The following is a 17,055-nucleotide window of genomic DNA, read 5'->3' on the forward strand; positions in this document are numbered from 1 at the left end:
CAATTTGGGTTGGGGTTTCATTTTACCAGTATTTATATTACAAGTAGAACATAAAACACAAGCCCTAAAGACACTGAAGGTGCAACTCCATAGCTGGTACAAGGCAATATAAAGACCATCCTGCCACCAAAGGAGGAGGTTGTGCTGCCCTTCTCCCCAGTTAAGCTGGTAGCTGAGCCTGTAACACTGTATAAACAAAGCAAGGAACTTTCCACCTGGGCTAGAAAGATGATCCGATGCAAGACACAGGTACACAATTTCCAACACCGCCATCAGGGAGGTAAGACAGGAGCACATGGCTGCAAGTTGAAAAACCAGCTGAGCACCAGCAGCATTTCTGCATTTTCATTACTGTCCTGGTTGACTTAAAATTCACAAGGGGAGCGCACAAAAATTCTTGATGAGAGTCAGGTATCCTGGACAAAGGCAAATATGTATCTCTCTGCTCTGAAGCGATCACTACTGCACTAATACATTTGACCATATCTTATTTTACAAAAGATTTCAGTCATTGCAATAGAAAAGTTGCCTAATAAGCAGTAAAAGAAGGGAGTAATAAACAGTGTGTAGTAACAGGGTTCAAGTAACCAGACTGCGACCAAGTAACTAAAATCCATATCCTACCATGAGTTTGCAATGAACAGGTCCAAAGGTTAAGATCAGTCATTGCTTTTATCATAAAAAAAGTCATAAAACTTTTATCCAACACTATAAAGCCTATTTACATCACAGGTACCAGCATTTAGCATCCAATTCCTGTTTTACTATGCAGCATTACATCGGCAATTTGATTTCACAAAAAGCAAACAAAACAAAATCTGGAAGTAAAAGGCCCCACCTCAGTTGAGGATTCACACCCTCCAAATTACAGAAGCATTTTAGTGGAAGGAAATTTTTTTTTCCCCCTCAGAAGTTTTGCAAGTCCACATACACCAGAGATGCTACCACGAGGGGGAGATGAGAAAGACAGAACTAACTGGAGGGATGGTTAGTGAAGCATCATTTTAACCATGACTAATTAACAGTTGAAAATCACCATTACCTATCTCCCATATGTTCTCATTTGTAAGAAGGAGTTGGACACTAAATCTAAACATATGGCAACAGTAAGTTGCACTCCAATCTTTGAATAGCAAAGTACATACAATCTGGTGTATTGCTTCAGCTATAAAATGATATTGCAGGGTAACCTAAAAGGAAAAATCATCTCATAAAAAGCATTGGATAGGAAGAAGAGGCAAATAAGAAATAAAATGGTTGAGAAACCCCCAAAATAAGCTTTTCTGGCTAGTTTGGCTATTGACCTACATTTAGGGCACCAAATAACCTCTTCTCACCTTCATGCCTCAATCCCCCATTTCAGAGACAGGAAGCATGACTATTGGTATTTGAAAGATGCACAGATGATACACAGGTTTTGGATCACACACAACATGCAGGCACACGTGAATATATACAGCCTGAGAACTAACTGTAAAAAGAGCTGGAACCAACCTCACAACATTTCACTGCTTGACCTGACTGATTACAAATGACTCTGGGCTTAAGTAAAATTGTGCTTATCCTTCTTACAGTAAAACTAATGTTTCCAGGAGAAAGGTTGTCACCTCTTAACTCTTCAGGATTACTCATGAATTGTTGTCTTACATAGCGTATGATTTCTCACGAGTACGAATTTCTACTAGACACATTTCTTTTCTACATTATAACCCAAAAGCTAATCAAGCTAATCAAATGCACTGAACAAGTCAGATGACATTATACAACAGACAACCTCTCTCTTTCACACAGGAAATAAACACAATGAGGCACCTACAATTCACCAACACCACTTTGTTAACATCAGAACAGTAGATTTTATATATATATATATACATGAAGACAGATATACATATATTACACCAAGAAATTAAGAGAACATTTCTAATACAGAGCAAAACATGATTTTAATGTTTTCATTCTGAAAAGCATGTCATTTTTTCAAAGATTCATTCATTTTTTTAAAAAATGCATCCCAGTTCCATATCTAAAAATACTCCAAAATTCAGAAGAGTTATTTTAACATTAACTTATTGGTTTATTGTACCAATTATACACAGGACTGTCTACTATGAAACCGCCAAAAAGTAACTCTCAAATTTCAAGAGAAAAAGAAATAAACTGAAAAACAATTACAACCTAAGACTAAGGCTTCCTGAAATAAACTAATTGTCAAAGGAAATAGTGTGGCAGATTAATTGAGAGAATATAAGTTTAAAAATCACTGGACAAAAAAATTGTCAACACAATACAGGCTAAAATAAAGATAAATGCCTAAATGCCCAATAAGAAGCCTTGCTTCCTTGTCTCTTCTAGTGAGAGAAGTGAAGAGAAAAAAGCCTACTGCCTTTCTACTTCAGTCCCTGTCTTCCTACTGTCACCACTACTATCAGGTCTAGTATTTGTCAAGTATCCTGACTGAAATCAAGAAGGAAAGAAAATTATAGCAGGTTTGCAATTATGCACAAAACCCTACCAAAAAATCTAGGTGGAAGTAACGTTAGGGAAACAGAAGACATTGCAAGCAGTAAACAAAACTTTTGGATACAAGTGTATGATATAACATAGGGGGAAAAATTTAAAAGAAACCCACAAAAATTTTAAAAACCCAAATACCAGCAAAGCAAACAAAAAACCATCCACAAAAACCAGTCTTACTGAAAATGAGAATACCTGCTGTGGATGTAATATTCTCTTCAAATACACTTAGTCAGCCGCTTCAACGAAACTATTAACAAAGGAATTATCAAAATACAATAAAACTACTGAAGATACCCTTCCATAAAATAACTCCAGAACACCACCACAATAGCTGAAACCAGACTCTCCTACATGAACACAACAGTTCTCAACTACTTCAATATAAAGAAAATATTAGCCAAATTAACAATTAACACCAGTGAGCACCTGTCAGTGCACAATAAGCACTTTTTAACATCAGGCCTCTTCCAATTATTTCCTCCTGATCATGACATAACTTCCTTATGCTCAACTTTTTACAAAAAAATTAAGATAGCTGTGCAGTGCACAGGAAGATCATTCCTCAAAAGAACACACTGCTACCTATGGTCTTGAAAACAAACATTTAAATCCAGCCAAACTCTCCACCATGAGCCTTCATATCAAAGAGAAACAGACAAAGAAAAATCACTGCAATCAAAATTACAGCCACACAAACAAGACCTGTGTTGTACACTTGCAATAAGCACCCATGGCACCAACATGTCCTTACAGGACCTCATGTAACCAACACTCATCACCAAGGGACACAGAGAAAGCTAGCTGCCATTCCCACTTCATCTCTTACACCTTGGTGAGGACCCGCAAGAGTCCTTAAAATACATAGCAAAATAAATCATAGGTTCCAGATGAGATTTCAAGGGCCTCTGCATTTTTGCCTGTTCCTTACATCATACTAACTCTTGCTTATTCTGTAAGGGCTTCCATCCATCTTGCACCATAAAATGACACCAATTCCATCAAGACATTTTAGTAAGGCTGTTGACTAGACCAGATGTACTGGGCCAGCTTTACAAAAAATGCTTAGAAAAAAACATTAAATATTTAGCAATGCAGACATCCACTCCCTATACAGGCATCTTGAAAATAAAGTGAAAAGCAGGCAGTGCTTTGAGAGGATTTGGAGGGTTTTACAGGCAGAATGCTGGTATGTTCTCATTTGTATGCTAAGAGCACACAAACTTCAACAAATGGACCAACACAGGTAAAATTTCTGCCTGGAGATTGGAGCTTAGAGAAGGAGAATTAGACAAAGACACATTACTGTGAGAGCCCACACAATTCGTAAAAATTTATTAGATGACAAACATCCAAAAGCCATTTCTAGACAAACACTCGAGACCCCTTTCAAGCTCAGGTCATTTCTTGGCAGGAAACAATAGCCTGAAAAAACGGTGGTTTTGAACATCTGATGAACTTCAGAATGTCAGGAAACGTTTCCTACATTTAAAGGCTACAAAGGAAGGTGAGAATTAGAAGAATGCAAAGCAGAAATGCAGAACACCCTGAGCATCCGGTTAGTTTAGCCTCAGCCACCTATGATTCTCAGAGATCAAAGTGCCACTTGATGACAGGAATTGACACATTCCAGCATAAACATCACCCTGATTCAAATTAACCTGTGCTCCATTTCAAAATAAAAAACAGGCATTTTGAAAGACTAAGAGAGTCATCCTCCCTTTTTCCTCTTTCAAACTATTTTTCTAACATTTCTATGCCAAGTCTTTTCTTTAACCCCATCTTCTTTGCCTGTCTCCTCCCGTTTCTTTTCCCCCATTTGCTTCCCCTTCATTCATTCACCCAGAATGGCGTACCCAGTACCGATATGACGCCCACTCTTAATATTATTCATTCTGAATGACTATCAAGTATGAATAAAGACCCTACAAGAGAAGAAAAATAAGCTTATGACCTACCAAGACTAAGCCAAGTAGAGGCACAACTCAGCTCCTGTTTATCAGCTTTTCAGGGCATCTTATTCTTAAACAGTATCAAAAGCAGTAACAGCAACGGAGGAGAGGGTGGTGAATGTAGAAGGACCAGAGGAAGAACCACCATCTATGGGATCAGGAAGGTCAAGAGGAATTGTCAAGCTAGAGGTCTAAACAGTAATGCAAAAAAGCCACTGACTACTGGAGTGACAAGCAGGAAAAGCCTACAGGCTGCAGGGTAGAACAGACAAACAGGAGGTTGTAAGTCTGACCCTCGTCATCAAAATAAATAAGAACAAGATCTTACAGTCACACCAGCAAGGTATAGTGAGCCAGGAATGTTTTATATTTAAGTTGTCTGAACATTCTATCTCCCAAAAAATCTCATTCCTTGCTCCACCCTGAATCCAGACTTCTAGAAAAGGCATTACAACTTCTGTCACTCACCTGTTTTCAAGTAGCAGGCAGCTGACACTGCCTCAAAGGAAAACCATATCCTATTACACTGAGCTGTCCACCAGAGCCAGGCTAAGTGCTCTGCTTTAGCTGACTTAAGGGCAGCTGGAGTTCACAGGATTCAGGAGCCTCAGCTAGCATGGAATGCAGCAGCTCACTCCTGAAGGCAAGCAGGGGGCACATGGCCATTACACCAATGATCCCAGCTTGACATTTGAGACACAATGAATTGTTGGAATATTGAGTACGTTCAAGATGAAAACAAAGACTCAGCTGAGAACAAGTAAGACAGACTCAAATTTAGCATCATCCTCCAGTAAAACAACCAAGCTGGAGAAACTTGCTCTTTCACATGCACTATGAAGGTGGGTCAGTCTTCAAATGTGAGCCAAATAAACATACACAGCCTTCAATTAATTTATTTTTAAACACCATTATTTAAAAATAGTTTTACTGAATTAATTTAAGTCAATGTTGCCAGCACAACTGCCAGGAAAGTAGATCATCATAACCATTAAAGCAGTTTAATGCAGCACATCAACAGCATTTGCACTGTTTATTTTTCAGTTAGTTCAGTAAGAAAATGGTCTACTGTGGTCCAGTGTTGAGGATATTCTTAGTGGGATTTTTTTTTTTTTGGTCATTCCTCTAAAATAACCTAGGACAAATTAATTGTGATTTTTAAGGAGTAATTTTTTTCTAAGTTATGTTAAGTACCATCACATTGTGGGAGGATAACAACAGAATCTAAACATCCAAATCAGGTTTCCTGGAGAAACATCAGAAGATGAGTCTGCAGGACAAGGGACACACTAGGTAAAACTCTTTGAAAAAGCTTCTAGAGAAAATGTTTACTCCCCTGGAATCAAACTCAGCTTTAAGCACTAAGAAGTCAGCAGTTATTATGGAGACCAGTAATATGAATGAATTGAAAAATTATTAGTCATTAAAAAAAAACAGTTTCATGAGCTGTTGAATTATAAGAGCACAATCTGTAGCTCAACAAACTCCTATGCTGTAGATGACCAAATTTATTAAAAGAGCCCAGAGGAAACAGCAGTTTACATTCATCTCTTCTTTGTCCCTAGGCATCTGCTGCAGGACAGAGAAAGAGATAACCACCAGACATCACACCAGGCTAGATGGACCTTGGATCCGATATATTATGATTCTGCTTACAGCAATCCACATCAAAAATAATTTCACAAGGTACAAATACATTTCATATCAGAGTAATTAAAAACAAACAAGCAATTCTCTTCGACAATTGCAATAGTGGCCTCCTCCCCTTTTTCAGCTACAGGTAAACCAAGGCTAAGAAACAATATGACTGCAAGTAATTGTCTTGATTTAGCTGCAGTGCTACAATACATCAGCAAAGAATTATTAACTCCCACACTTGTGTTCAAACCACTAGATGGTGCTTCTAAAATGAAGCAATTCAATATGCAAAACTGAATAATGCATGATGATTTATAAGTTGCCATCCCCAGGATTGTTATCAATAACACTGATTAATGTAGTTAAATAGCTGCAGACTCTGATCAGAGAGGGGCAACGAGAATAATTACACAGTTAAGTGAGATCAAAGAGCTGATCATTAAAACAGTGACTTTTCAAAAAGCCAGTAACAGCTGTTTTCTCAAGTAAGAAAAACTCCTCAATCTTCTGTCTTGGAAAGTCATTAGTTGCTGATATAAATATTACAGTAAATAATAAATTGTGTTCACAAACTGCTGTGCCCAAAGGTTTTGAATACTGTATGGCACCAGTCAAACGAAAGTTATAAATAGCATTTACCTGTTCTTTCACTGTTCATTTTAAGACATTTCTCCCAAGAATAAACTCACTCTAATTCTCTTCTGTGAATAGCAAACCTTTCACTTTTAAGATTTGGAAGTCATAGCTAAAAATAAGATGCTAGCTGTTTTCCATGTATCACTGGGAAATCATCCTTCTTTTTCTATTCACTCCCCCAAAACTAGTATCAATAGTTGTTTGGCAACTCCAGCAGCTTTGTCCTTTTTCATTTCTGACCATTTCCATCCATTTAAATGCTGCTTAAAATAATTCTCTCTTCCTGCATCTCAATCTACTGACCCAATTTTAAAAATGCTTTTTGCATTATATTAAGCACAGTTGACTGTGTACTTTTTTACTATCTTCCATTCTTCTAATAAACTTCTATTCATATTTAAAATCCCTTTTTCTACTTACAGTCTTTTCCTACAAAAAATCCTGCAAACATGTTTCTTCTCATACCGTTCAAAAAACCCAATCAGCTATTTCCTATTTTATTTCCCATCTTTTACTTTTTGGATTCAGGTTACAACAAGGCTGCTGAGAAATATTACTCTTTGTGAAGTTTTTGGTGTTCAATATTCACCTAGGACCTTTTTTTTCTTTTTCTTTTTTTTTTTTTTTTAGCAGTTCTCCAAGTAATACAGAACCTCCTAGAGGTTATTTGGCTATTTTTGAGTTTTGCCACTGGCTCTCACTTTTCAACTTCAAGTGATTGCTCTAGATTCCCCAGGCATACTCTCTCCATCTTACTTGCTTGTTCCAAAATACTCTTTTACTATCTATTAAGCATTTTTTTTCATTAGCATACCTATCTGCTGTTCCAAGTCCTTTAACAACTATAAGTAGCAACAATTATTACTAGCTATGGCTTACTTTCATAGAAATATAGCTAAGATCCTTAAAAAAGGTAAGAAAAAGGCACTATGCACAGACATAGAAACAAACCTTCTCCAAGTATGCCATTCCACTTATCCCTAAATGCTATTTCTGATCACAGAGCACCACTGCAGACACAAATTAACAAGCAGCAAGAACCTCTTGAAGATTTATCTGCTAATCCGGCTGTAGAAAGTAATTATCAGATTTGAGAAACCCATGAACAGTATTTCAGAACAAACACAGGGGAAGAAAGTAACTACAATTCTCAGCATCTCAAGCACTCCAGGGGGAGAAGATGCTCAGCCTCTGAAGGGTGTGAAAGAGCTGTGCTGAGTACCCACTTGGCAGTAAGTGCTCACTCCTAGCTACAGGCTGGGGCCATTTCCCTGAACCCACCTCCACAGCCCCACGGGAGTCGGACAGCCTTTGTTTTAAAAGTCTCCGAGGGCACAGCTGCCCTTCGGCCAGTCTTAGAGAAGGGGGTGTTAAAAAACACACCACAAAACCTCCAGACTTCATGCATACTTTGTGAGCATCCTTTCACTAGGGCCATTCACAAAGCAGTAGCTTTACTACCAACGACTACAAATTTTGACTGAATTACAGGAACATAAGAAATTCTTTACCTTAACTGCTACAAGTTCACATTCACTTTATTTACATTTCACTTATGTGAAACAAACTAAGAGCAAAACAATTCAGAGATATAAACAGCAAATAAGCAATATTTTTAAAATAAAAACATGAAAAATAAACATACACTGAAGATGTTTCAGTCTGTTATGCTAAACAGATTAAAAAACATATTCAAGTTGTGGTTAGAGACAGACTTTTTTTCCCCCATCATACACAAAACAGCTTTTTCAAAATATCAATAAATATGAGCTCAATTCAAAGCAGGTACCCCTTTGAGCTAGCTACCCATGCATTTTTCAAGCTAGTCTCCAGATTTAAGCAGCAGCATTCACAGAAATTATTCTGAATTCTTTGGACATCAAATGTATTTCAAATCTCTGCAGACCCAGCCCAGTTTTGCATTTCTGCTGGACACTAAGATCTGCCTGGGAGCAGGTTCTGACCGGACACCTGTGGAATGCTCCAGCAGGTACAAGATAAGAAATTCCAGAAGTGGCAGGGAACGTTTTTATTATATCTGTGCACACAGACAAATATCTCGATTTAGACAGGAACGTTCTTTTGTCTCAGAAAGGTGGTGATGCCTGGGAGGTCTGCAGTGTCCAGAGGAGGTCAAACAGAGTAACTATTGTTCCACCGATGTGCTGCAATTCAAGAACACTACTGCTTCAAATCGCCCCTCTGCAAAAGTGCTCAGAAGCAAACACCATCCTCCCTCCAAACACTTAAAAACGCATTGAATCCACAGTCCCAAAAGCAAAACACATATTACAGATAACATTTTAAAAATTAAACAACAATCGATGTGGCACAGGAGGCTGGAAACAAAATCTTGTCTCTGCTGTGTCTCCAATACATCAGTTAAAATCTGCCTCCCGGCAGCTCTACAGATCACGCCACTGCTATTTATTTCATTCTCTGGTTACCTCTACCACTGGCATTTGATCCAGTTTATCAGAATCTGGCATATCAGCATACCTGAGAACAGAGCTGGGCAGGAAGAGCACTGACTGACCAAGGATCTCAGGAAGTCTTGTTGTTCTCGTGACACGCTCACAACATTAGTCAAGGCTTTCCACTTCCTACACCCACATTTCTCTCCCATTCTTGCTATGTTCAAACAGATGCAGCAGTTACCAAGTAAATACCCCTGCCTCGATGCAGGTCCTGCATCATGATTACCCCAAGACTTTCGTGATTCCACCTTGTTATGCACTCTGTTCTATTTCGTTTCCTCGTCTCCACCATTTAAAAAGATTAAGCTGAATTAATTTACATATTTTGGGGCTGTGTTTTTTAAGGGATGAATTATGAAACAGGTCCCCTAGGATTAAGCTAAACCATATATTCAGGTTTCTGAGCAGGCTGTACTATGAATTTGCTGCACTCTAATGTCCTTCAGAAGTACCTCTGAACAGCCATCAAAGCTCTGGGCCAAACATCCAGTGGTATCAAAATCTGCTGCCACGCAGAAGTCCTATTAAATGGCAGTAGGACCTGGAATACTTCAGAAGAAGTATTCCCCATCACTGGGAGAAGCAAAGCCTAACAGATAAAATGCACCTGGAGCCCACAGTACCTAACACAGGGCTACAAGTAACATAAATCCTGAGACCTGAGAGCCCCCACCAAAGTATTCAGCAAAGTCCTCTTCAAAATGCATTATATTCAAAACAGACTCTGGAACCCACTGGCCTTATGGGAAGGAATCCTTGCAAATTCCTTTAAATAGCAAAGCAAGCAATACAACCAGGAAAGGTACAGTCCCTACATGCGAGATCCTCTGCCTCCCCTTCTATAAAAGAAGTGTTACTCAAACCTCTGTGTGTTTAATGACAGGATCCACGCCCACTCAACAGGCACACCAGGAAAAATGCCTTTTCCTGCAGCTCTTACAATTCGCCAGCAACCCATTCTGAATACCAGAACAAAAATGATGTTGTAAGCTACTGAAACTGAGAAAAACTGTTGGCAAAGAAGGTATAAATACACAAGAAAAAGCAGTGGAGCTGGTTCTAAACCAACAGCAATCGGTGCTCCTGATTTGTGAGGCCCAGTGTCATGCAACAGGCTTGAAAAGTTCCTTCACCCCAGAGAAGTTCCACAGAACTTTAAGCATACATTGTTTGACACAGACCCTGAATGCCAAACACACACCTTACAACGAAGGGATAGTATATTAAAAACCAAGTTTTATCACAAAGTGATAAAATTGCCATTAGAAAATAAAACAATGTGAAGTCTAGTGAGTTTTTTTTTTAAAAACAGTGACAAAGCTGTATTAACAAAGATTTCCCCTGCATTTAAGATTAACAGTTTTCCTTTTTGTTCATTAACTATTCTTCCCTTGTATAAAACATCTAGAAATACGAAAATCCAATTAAAGTTATCTATAACTTGTTACTGTATTTTTGGTTGCTCAATCTCTGTATTACCTCCCTTGCAGTTATTAGCAGCAATATCTGACATTTATGTGTTCTTCAGCAGTACTCAAGAGTTAGGACTACATGTAAAATCCATAAAGCAAGCATAATGTGAACTTTTATTTTGCAACATCACCTCGGATTTTTTTTTTTTCACCGCAACCTACTGGCCAAAATTCAGCCAAAAGAACGGAGTACACGGAAGGTTTACAAACTCAGACCCAACACTGACAGCAAAGCACAGGAAAAAACGCCTGATAGTGACCAACAGAAACCAAAATTAAATCAAATACTTCAGCAAGTGAATAACTATACTGACTGCTGTAACGGCCGGACCAGAAAAAGATGCTATAGATGTTCAAAACCAGTAACGTCCTTGATTTACGAGCCGAACATCACATGCCAGACAAGATCACTCTCCAGACAGTTGTCACTTAACTCGAGCCAGAAGATGATAATTTCGTTGCAAAGCAAACTGCGATTCTTGGATTCCTTCCAAGAATTTCAAAGCGAGAAGGGCACAAAACACTCACCTGGAGAGCACCTCCCAATAAATCTCCCAACTCACGAAGTTTCCAGGTGCACACACACAGCGTTAACGGCACAACAGGAGCGCCCGAACATCTCCCGGGTGCGGGCTCGGCGCAGCCCGCAGCGCGCCCGGGAGCGCTGCCCGGGCGCCGCCGCCGGCTCCGCCGCCTCTCCGCGGTGCCGGCAGAGCCCCGAGCCCGGCCCGGGCCGGAGCGGCCCCGCGGCTCCCGCTCTGCTTCGTCATCCCCCGCCGCAGCGCGCCACGCGCTCCGCGCCGCCGGAGCCGGGACCCGCGCGAGCGAGCGCCCGCGGGCTCCGCTCGCCCCGCGCGGCGCCGCCCGGCCGCGGAGCGACCCGCGGCTGCGCGCCGCGACCCGCCGGGAAGCGCCGGGAAGCGCGTCCCGACTTCCACCCGCGGGGTGACGGTGACCCCGGGCAGCGGCGGCTCCTCGCAACTTGCCTTGGGTTTGTACAGCCACTTTCTGAACCTGTTCATCATCACCGCGGCCGCTGACACCCCGCCGCCGCCGCCGCTGCCACGGGAGCTGCCGGCTCCACACCCGCGCCGCTCAGAGGACCGAGGCGAAGGCGCGCCCCGCGCTGGGAAGCTCCGCCGGGTCGCGTTCTCCTCCTGCTCCGCCGCCTCTTCCCGCGGAGCGGCCGCCGGGCGCTCCCGTCAGCGCAGGGACCGTCCGGCGGCTCCGCGCCGCCCCGACCGCCCCCAAAACATTGCGCGGCCGGCGGCAGCGCCGCCCCACCGCGCATGCGCGACACCGCCCCCGCGCCCTCCCCTCCCCGCCCCATCGGGTGGCGGCCCGGGGCGGGCCAGCGCGGTCGCCCCGCCCACCGGCCTGCTCATTTGCGTAACACGTGGAGGGGGCGGGGAGATGCGTGCCGCGCGGGCCGCGCCTCGGCGACCGCCTTGTTGCAGCGGCTGCCGGGAGTTGTAGTTTTCCGCGGGCCGCGCTGCGCGCGTCCTCTCGGGAATCGCAGGCTCTGGCTGCGCCCGCCAGCGCTGTCCCTGCCCCGGCAACCGGCGCGTCACCGACCGCTGGCTGCCCATGAGCGGAAACACCCGGGGGGGCAAGGCACTAGCTCCGTGACAACGGCAGCAAACAACCGCCGCCATCTTGTTTCCCTGCTCGTGTAGTTCCGGGTCCCCGGTGGCGCCGTTTCGCAACACTGAGGTGGGCTCGCAGCAGGACTACAGCTCCCAGCAGCCCTCGCGCTCCCCAGCAACGGCGCGCGGGGTCCCTGCTGCCGGAGGCTCCGCGCCGGGACACGGACGGCACGCGCCCGGGGGCACCGCTGGGAACGCGATGGGGAGCGCCGGGAACAGCCGGGGACGGCAGCGGCAGCGGCGGGGAGAGCCGGGGACGGGAGCGGCAGCGGCGGTGCAAGGCAGATGTGGCCGTACGTGACACCTCCGCAAAGAGCCGCGTGCAATTCCCGATGCGTGAAAGTGGCGGGTGCCCTGGGCAGGCTCGTGGCTCCTTCGTTCCTTTATTGTCCTACAGTCCTAGAGTCACAGCATGGCTGGGGTAGGAAGGAACCTCATCCGTTCCTTCCACTAGAGCCGGTTGATGTGAGCCCCATCCAGCCTGGCCTGGAGCACTGCCAGGGACGGGGCAGCCACTCCGGGCAGCCTGTGCCAGGGCCTCGCCACCCTCACAGGGAAGAATTCCTCCTTAACACCTAATCCAAACCTGCCCTCTTTCAGTGTCCATATTTATTAGGTGTTTGTAAGCACAGTGGAAAGCATCAAGGGGGATTACAAGTGTGTGACACTGTGGACAGGGTTGCTGGGCTTTGCTCCCTGAAATTTTGGGCAAGTAGCCAGCCTTGGTGTCCATTTGCTAACCCGCCTCATAAACACAGTACAGCTCATTTGCAGAAGGTTTTGTACAATAAGTATTTAATTGTAAAGTTCTACAAGATAAGAGATAAAAAATACCATGTCATGTTAAGGAAAACACTTGCAGTAGGTATGGAAAACATTGAAATAAATGAAAATTAAAATTAAGATCCTCAAAGTGAACATCTCCCATCTGATCTGAATTTTGCAGGGAGGCTTAGTTCAGCTCTTTTTAAGGACAGCTTTCGTTAGAGGAAATGCAATCACAGTCTTTCTAGGCCAGGAACGTTGGGGGCAGATGCAAAACCTGAAAGAACCTTTCAGGTCACCAAAACCAATTCCTACAATTGTGGCCACTCTTATCCTCTGTAATTGCTTTCAAAATATCTCCAAGCTCCACCATAAAATAAGGTTAAGTCAGGTTCTCACTTCCTTTAACTGAAATCTACAGCTGATAATGGAGGAAAATTTCTGCCATTTTATACACAGTATAAATTTATATCATTTTTATGCATAATAATTGGAGTAGTTTTCTAATCGATTGTGTGGAAATAAGGGTGCGTATCATACAAAAAGCATTTTATTCCTGATGCGTATGTTTTAAAACATTGGCAAAAATAATAGCAGCTTCTTTAATTACAAGTGGGGTCCTTTCTATTAAGACCCCCTGTATGTTCAGAGATCTGAAGGCATCTTAGTTTTCACATTCCAGTTTTGGGGTTTAATGATTGTTATCTGGGGGGAGGTGTGGATATTAGAGCATGAGAGCTCAAATTTCTTACTGGTATGCCAGAACAAAAAGCATTTATTACTGGCAGAGCTGTTGGAGCCTGAATGATTCACTCTGAAGTACACAGATATTTCTCCCTCGCTTATCCAAAATCCCTTGTGAGTATAAGAACCTTGGCAGGTTCTTACCTGAGAAAAAAATGATTCTCAGAGGAGTGGAGTAACAGTGATTCCCTTGCACAGTGGTGCCTCTTTCTGTATTTGCCATCCCTTGTCATGTCCAGCCCTCTTTTGCTGGACTTTTTTTTTTTATTTGGACATTTTGTCTTGATCAAAACAGGTACCTAAATGGCTATATTGAACATAATCACAGACAAACTTTTTTTTTAGTTCTTTGAGATTAGTAATGAAAAGTGCTATTTAGGCAATTACTGATTAAGATGGTGCTGTAAGGCAGAGTACAATACCACTGTGTCTGGAAATGTTACCATAATATTTAAAAGCAAGAAATTAATTATGTTTACCACAGTGGGAATTAATCATCTGGATCAGGCATTCTTTTCTGACATCAAAATATTGTGATATATAAAATACAAGAACTATTTTCAAAATTACATTTTTATTTTCACCATGGAAAGTTACTTTTTTTTCTCTTTTTTTTCCCATTGCTAAACCAGCTTAATGACTTAAAGGCCTGATAATTGCTGTGATTGGTCTTTCATCCACAACAACATGTGTGTGGAGGAAAAAATGCATTATAGTTCTTGTCATCTGAACATTAAAATCGAGGTAACAAGTCCTACACATTCTCAGACATATGGGTAAGGCTTCATTTGCAATAGACAAAATCCAGTCATTTCACAAGCAAAGCATCAAACATAAATACCCAACTGCTGTGTCTTCAGAAACCTTGGCAGTGGCCCAGACCACTGAAATGCTGTGATCGTGGCCCAGCCTGCTGACCAACAGTCACTGCTTCCTTATAATTCCTCTCTGCTCCTGTTCTTTTGTTGCTTTTGAAAAACAGGCTGCTTACAGCAATATGTGATGAAACTTAAGACTAAAATTTTACTTTCTGATGCATCTCACTGAAAAGAGCACTGTGTTAAGTAGGACCTGTATGCACACAGGCAAAAATTCGTGCTTTTTTCTACATTATCTTTAATTATATTTTGTCAAATTACCTGGTGCAGTAACATTTATCCTTAAGATATTTTGAGATATTTACAATATGTCATTTTGTCTTCTATTTTCTTGATGTTTGTACTGTATTTTCATTTCTCCTGTCAGCTGTTCTGAGTAACTGTGATTTTGAAAGCTTGACCTAAATGTTCTCTTCTACATTACTGCAGTGTCTGTATGAGCCTATCACCATGCATTATGCCACAACTGAAGGAGGCACGAAAAAATAATAATTTTCTGTATTTATAGGATTCTCCTTGGTGAAGATGGTCAGCCACAGAGAACTTATTGCACTAATTGTGCAACAACTTAACAAATTTAACCCTGAAAATCAGAGCATGGAGGATTTCTTGAGTGAATCAGCTATGATATTGCAGGTATATTAAGTTTTGGTTGATCTTACACAGTTTGCTTTGTTACTGTGCGATTTTAAATGCAAAGGTATCTGTTTTCTAACGTGTTGTTGTAACTTTCATTGATTTCCCTTACAGTGACATTTTTTTGTTCATGAGTAAAGTCCAAATTTCATATGGTTATCACCAGAAAACAAGGCAGTAAAGATCAGAGGGGTTGAAAAACTGCTTGGATAGCAACAAGAGGATGGGGGGGAAAAAAAGCAACAATCTTCTAAAATTGATGAGCTAGCCATAGGGAAAACTTCTGTTCCACTTCTGACTAAGCTGTTTTGAAGATTCTTATTCTTTTCTTCCTTCCAAGCAGAAGTTTCTGACAGCACCACCCATTTGTATGTACAAATGCAGGTCAGAAGCTGAGTCACAGGATCAGGTATTCTTGCTTTGAGGACATAAGTGACCATAACAGTGGGATAGAAGGACAGTGACAATAAATCAGCCAGCAGATTCTAATTTAATACTGCAAGTAACCAGACCATGCTTTTCCCATTTGTATCTGTTCTGGCTGAAGCAGTTCCCATCCTTTCCTGACCATAGTGTGTCACCTCTTCCCATCTCTTTGTCCTCAGTGTCACCCTGACTTGTGCTGAGGCAGCTAGTGGAGTGAATCAGCTTTAGCAAATCACTGAGGAAAGACAGTGATATTGTTTAGACTGCTGTTGTCTGTGTGTGCCATGTGTTATCAAATGGCATTGTTGGAGCCCTGATTCCACACTGCCATGTGGCTCCAGTGCTCATTTCCCCTTCTGACAATAAGGTATAAACCACTGCTATTCCACTCAGATAGTCTTTTGCATTGATTTTGCATAAATACAAATGACTAAAAGAATATAAAACTGTGGAGGTGTGATAAGAAAGCCAGGGGCTGAGCAGTGGCTTCACACCCATTCCTTGGGTGCTTTCCTTCTCCAGCAGTTGCCACTCAGGCCCCTTCTTTCTGACCCTGCCCTCCTGCCTTGTAGTACTGGCATAACTCTTTGTGATTCATATTCTAATTACATCAGGGAACTGATCCAGTTCCAAAGTAATCATTTTTCACTGGGCAGAGAGCAGGTAAATTCAGTTACCACTGCTGCCAAAATAAATGTTTATAAAAATGAGTCTTCAGATCATTGTTCTTCTCAACCCAGGAAAGGAGATACAAAGACAGAAGAAGGAGTAACTCCATTAGTGAAATATGAATCTAAAGTTTCATAATAAACCCTTTCAGAATGGGAAGGACAGGGAGGATAGCTGAGGCCAAAGGTAAGGCCAAAATCTTTCTCGGGGCTAGTTTCAGGTCTCATAGGATTTAGCAAAGAAAGTAAAAAGTAAGACCTGTGTTTATATTAAATTCAGCTTTGTTTCAGTACCAAATGGGTGATTGAAATTCATAATGAAAAATTCACTTAATTCTTTCTTTTCTGTTTCATAAGAGGCAGATAATCCTAAAAATATTGAAGCATTTTTGTGCACATGATTTTCAGGCTTGGTAATTTACCAATTAGCCAATATTAACTAATCCATGCAGAAACTTCCTTCAGTTTGTATCCTGATTAACAGCCTGGCTCTAAATCACAGACTAGATTCATACCTGTTTGTCTCATGCCAGCAGCATAACAAATAGCAAACCTCATGTTGTCTACTGACCAGAAAAAAATCAGGAGAGTGAGATTCCA

General features: G+C 41.8%; 2 protein-coding genes across 5 annotated transcripts in view; one reads left to right on the plus strand and one right to left on the minus strand.

Moving 5' to 3' along the window:
- Nucleotides 1-12,304, minus strand: part of ZFYVE28 (zinc finger FYVE-type containing 28) — a 146,420-nt gene extending 134,116 nt beyond the window's left edge. The window contains exon 1 of one of the 2 annotated variants that reach the window (XM_068188510.1): nucleotides 12,219-12,304. In XM_068188510.1, coding sequence (XP_068044611.1) covers nucleotides 12,219-12,281 — 63 coding nt within the window. In that variant the 5' untranslated portion in view covers nucleotides 12,282-12,304. Of the gene's footprint in view, nucleotides 1-11,678; nucleotides 11,949-12,218 lie in introns of those variants that run through there. The other variant, XM_068188508.1, reaches the window with a different exon arrangement.
- The window catches only part of CFAP99 (cilia and flagella associated protein 99), a 53,189-nt gene continuing 47,738 nt past the window's right edge, over nucleotides 11,605-17,055 (plus strand). The window contains exons 1-2 of one of the 3 annotated variants that reach the window (XM_068188505.1): nucleotides 11,605-11,683; nucleotides 15,234-15,361. In XM_068188505.1, the coding sequence (XP_068044606.1) occupies nucleotides 15,251-15,361 (111 nt within the window). In that variant the 5' untranslated portion in view covers nucleotides 11,605-11,683; nucleotides 15,234-15,250. Of the gene's footprint in view, nucleotides 11,684-12,353; nucleotides 12,632-15,233; nucleotides 15,362-17,055 lie in introns of those variants that run through there. The other 2 variants (XM_068188507.1, XM_068188504.1) reach the window with 2 other exon arrangements.

The sequence above is a fragment of the Anomalospiza imberbis genome, chromosome 4 (genome assembly GCF_031753505.1).
Source record: "Anomalospiza imberbis isolate Cuckoo-Finch-1a 21T00152 chromosome 4, ASM3175350v1, whole genome shotgun sequence".
Classification (NCBI taxonomy): domain Eukaryota; kingdom Metazoa; phylum Chordata; class Aves; order Passeriformes; family Viduidae; genus Anomalospiza; species Anomalospiza imberbis.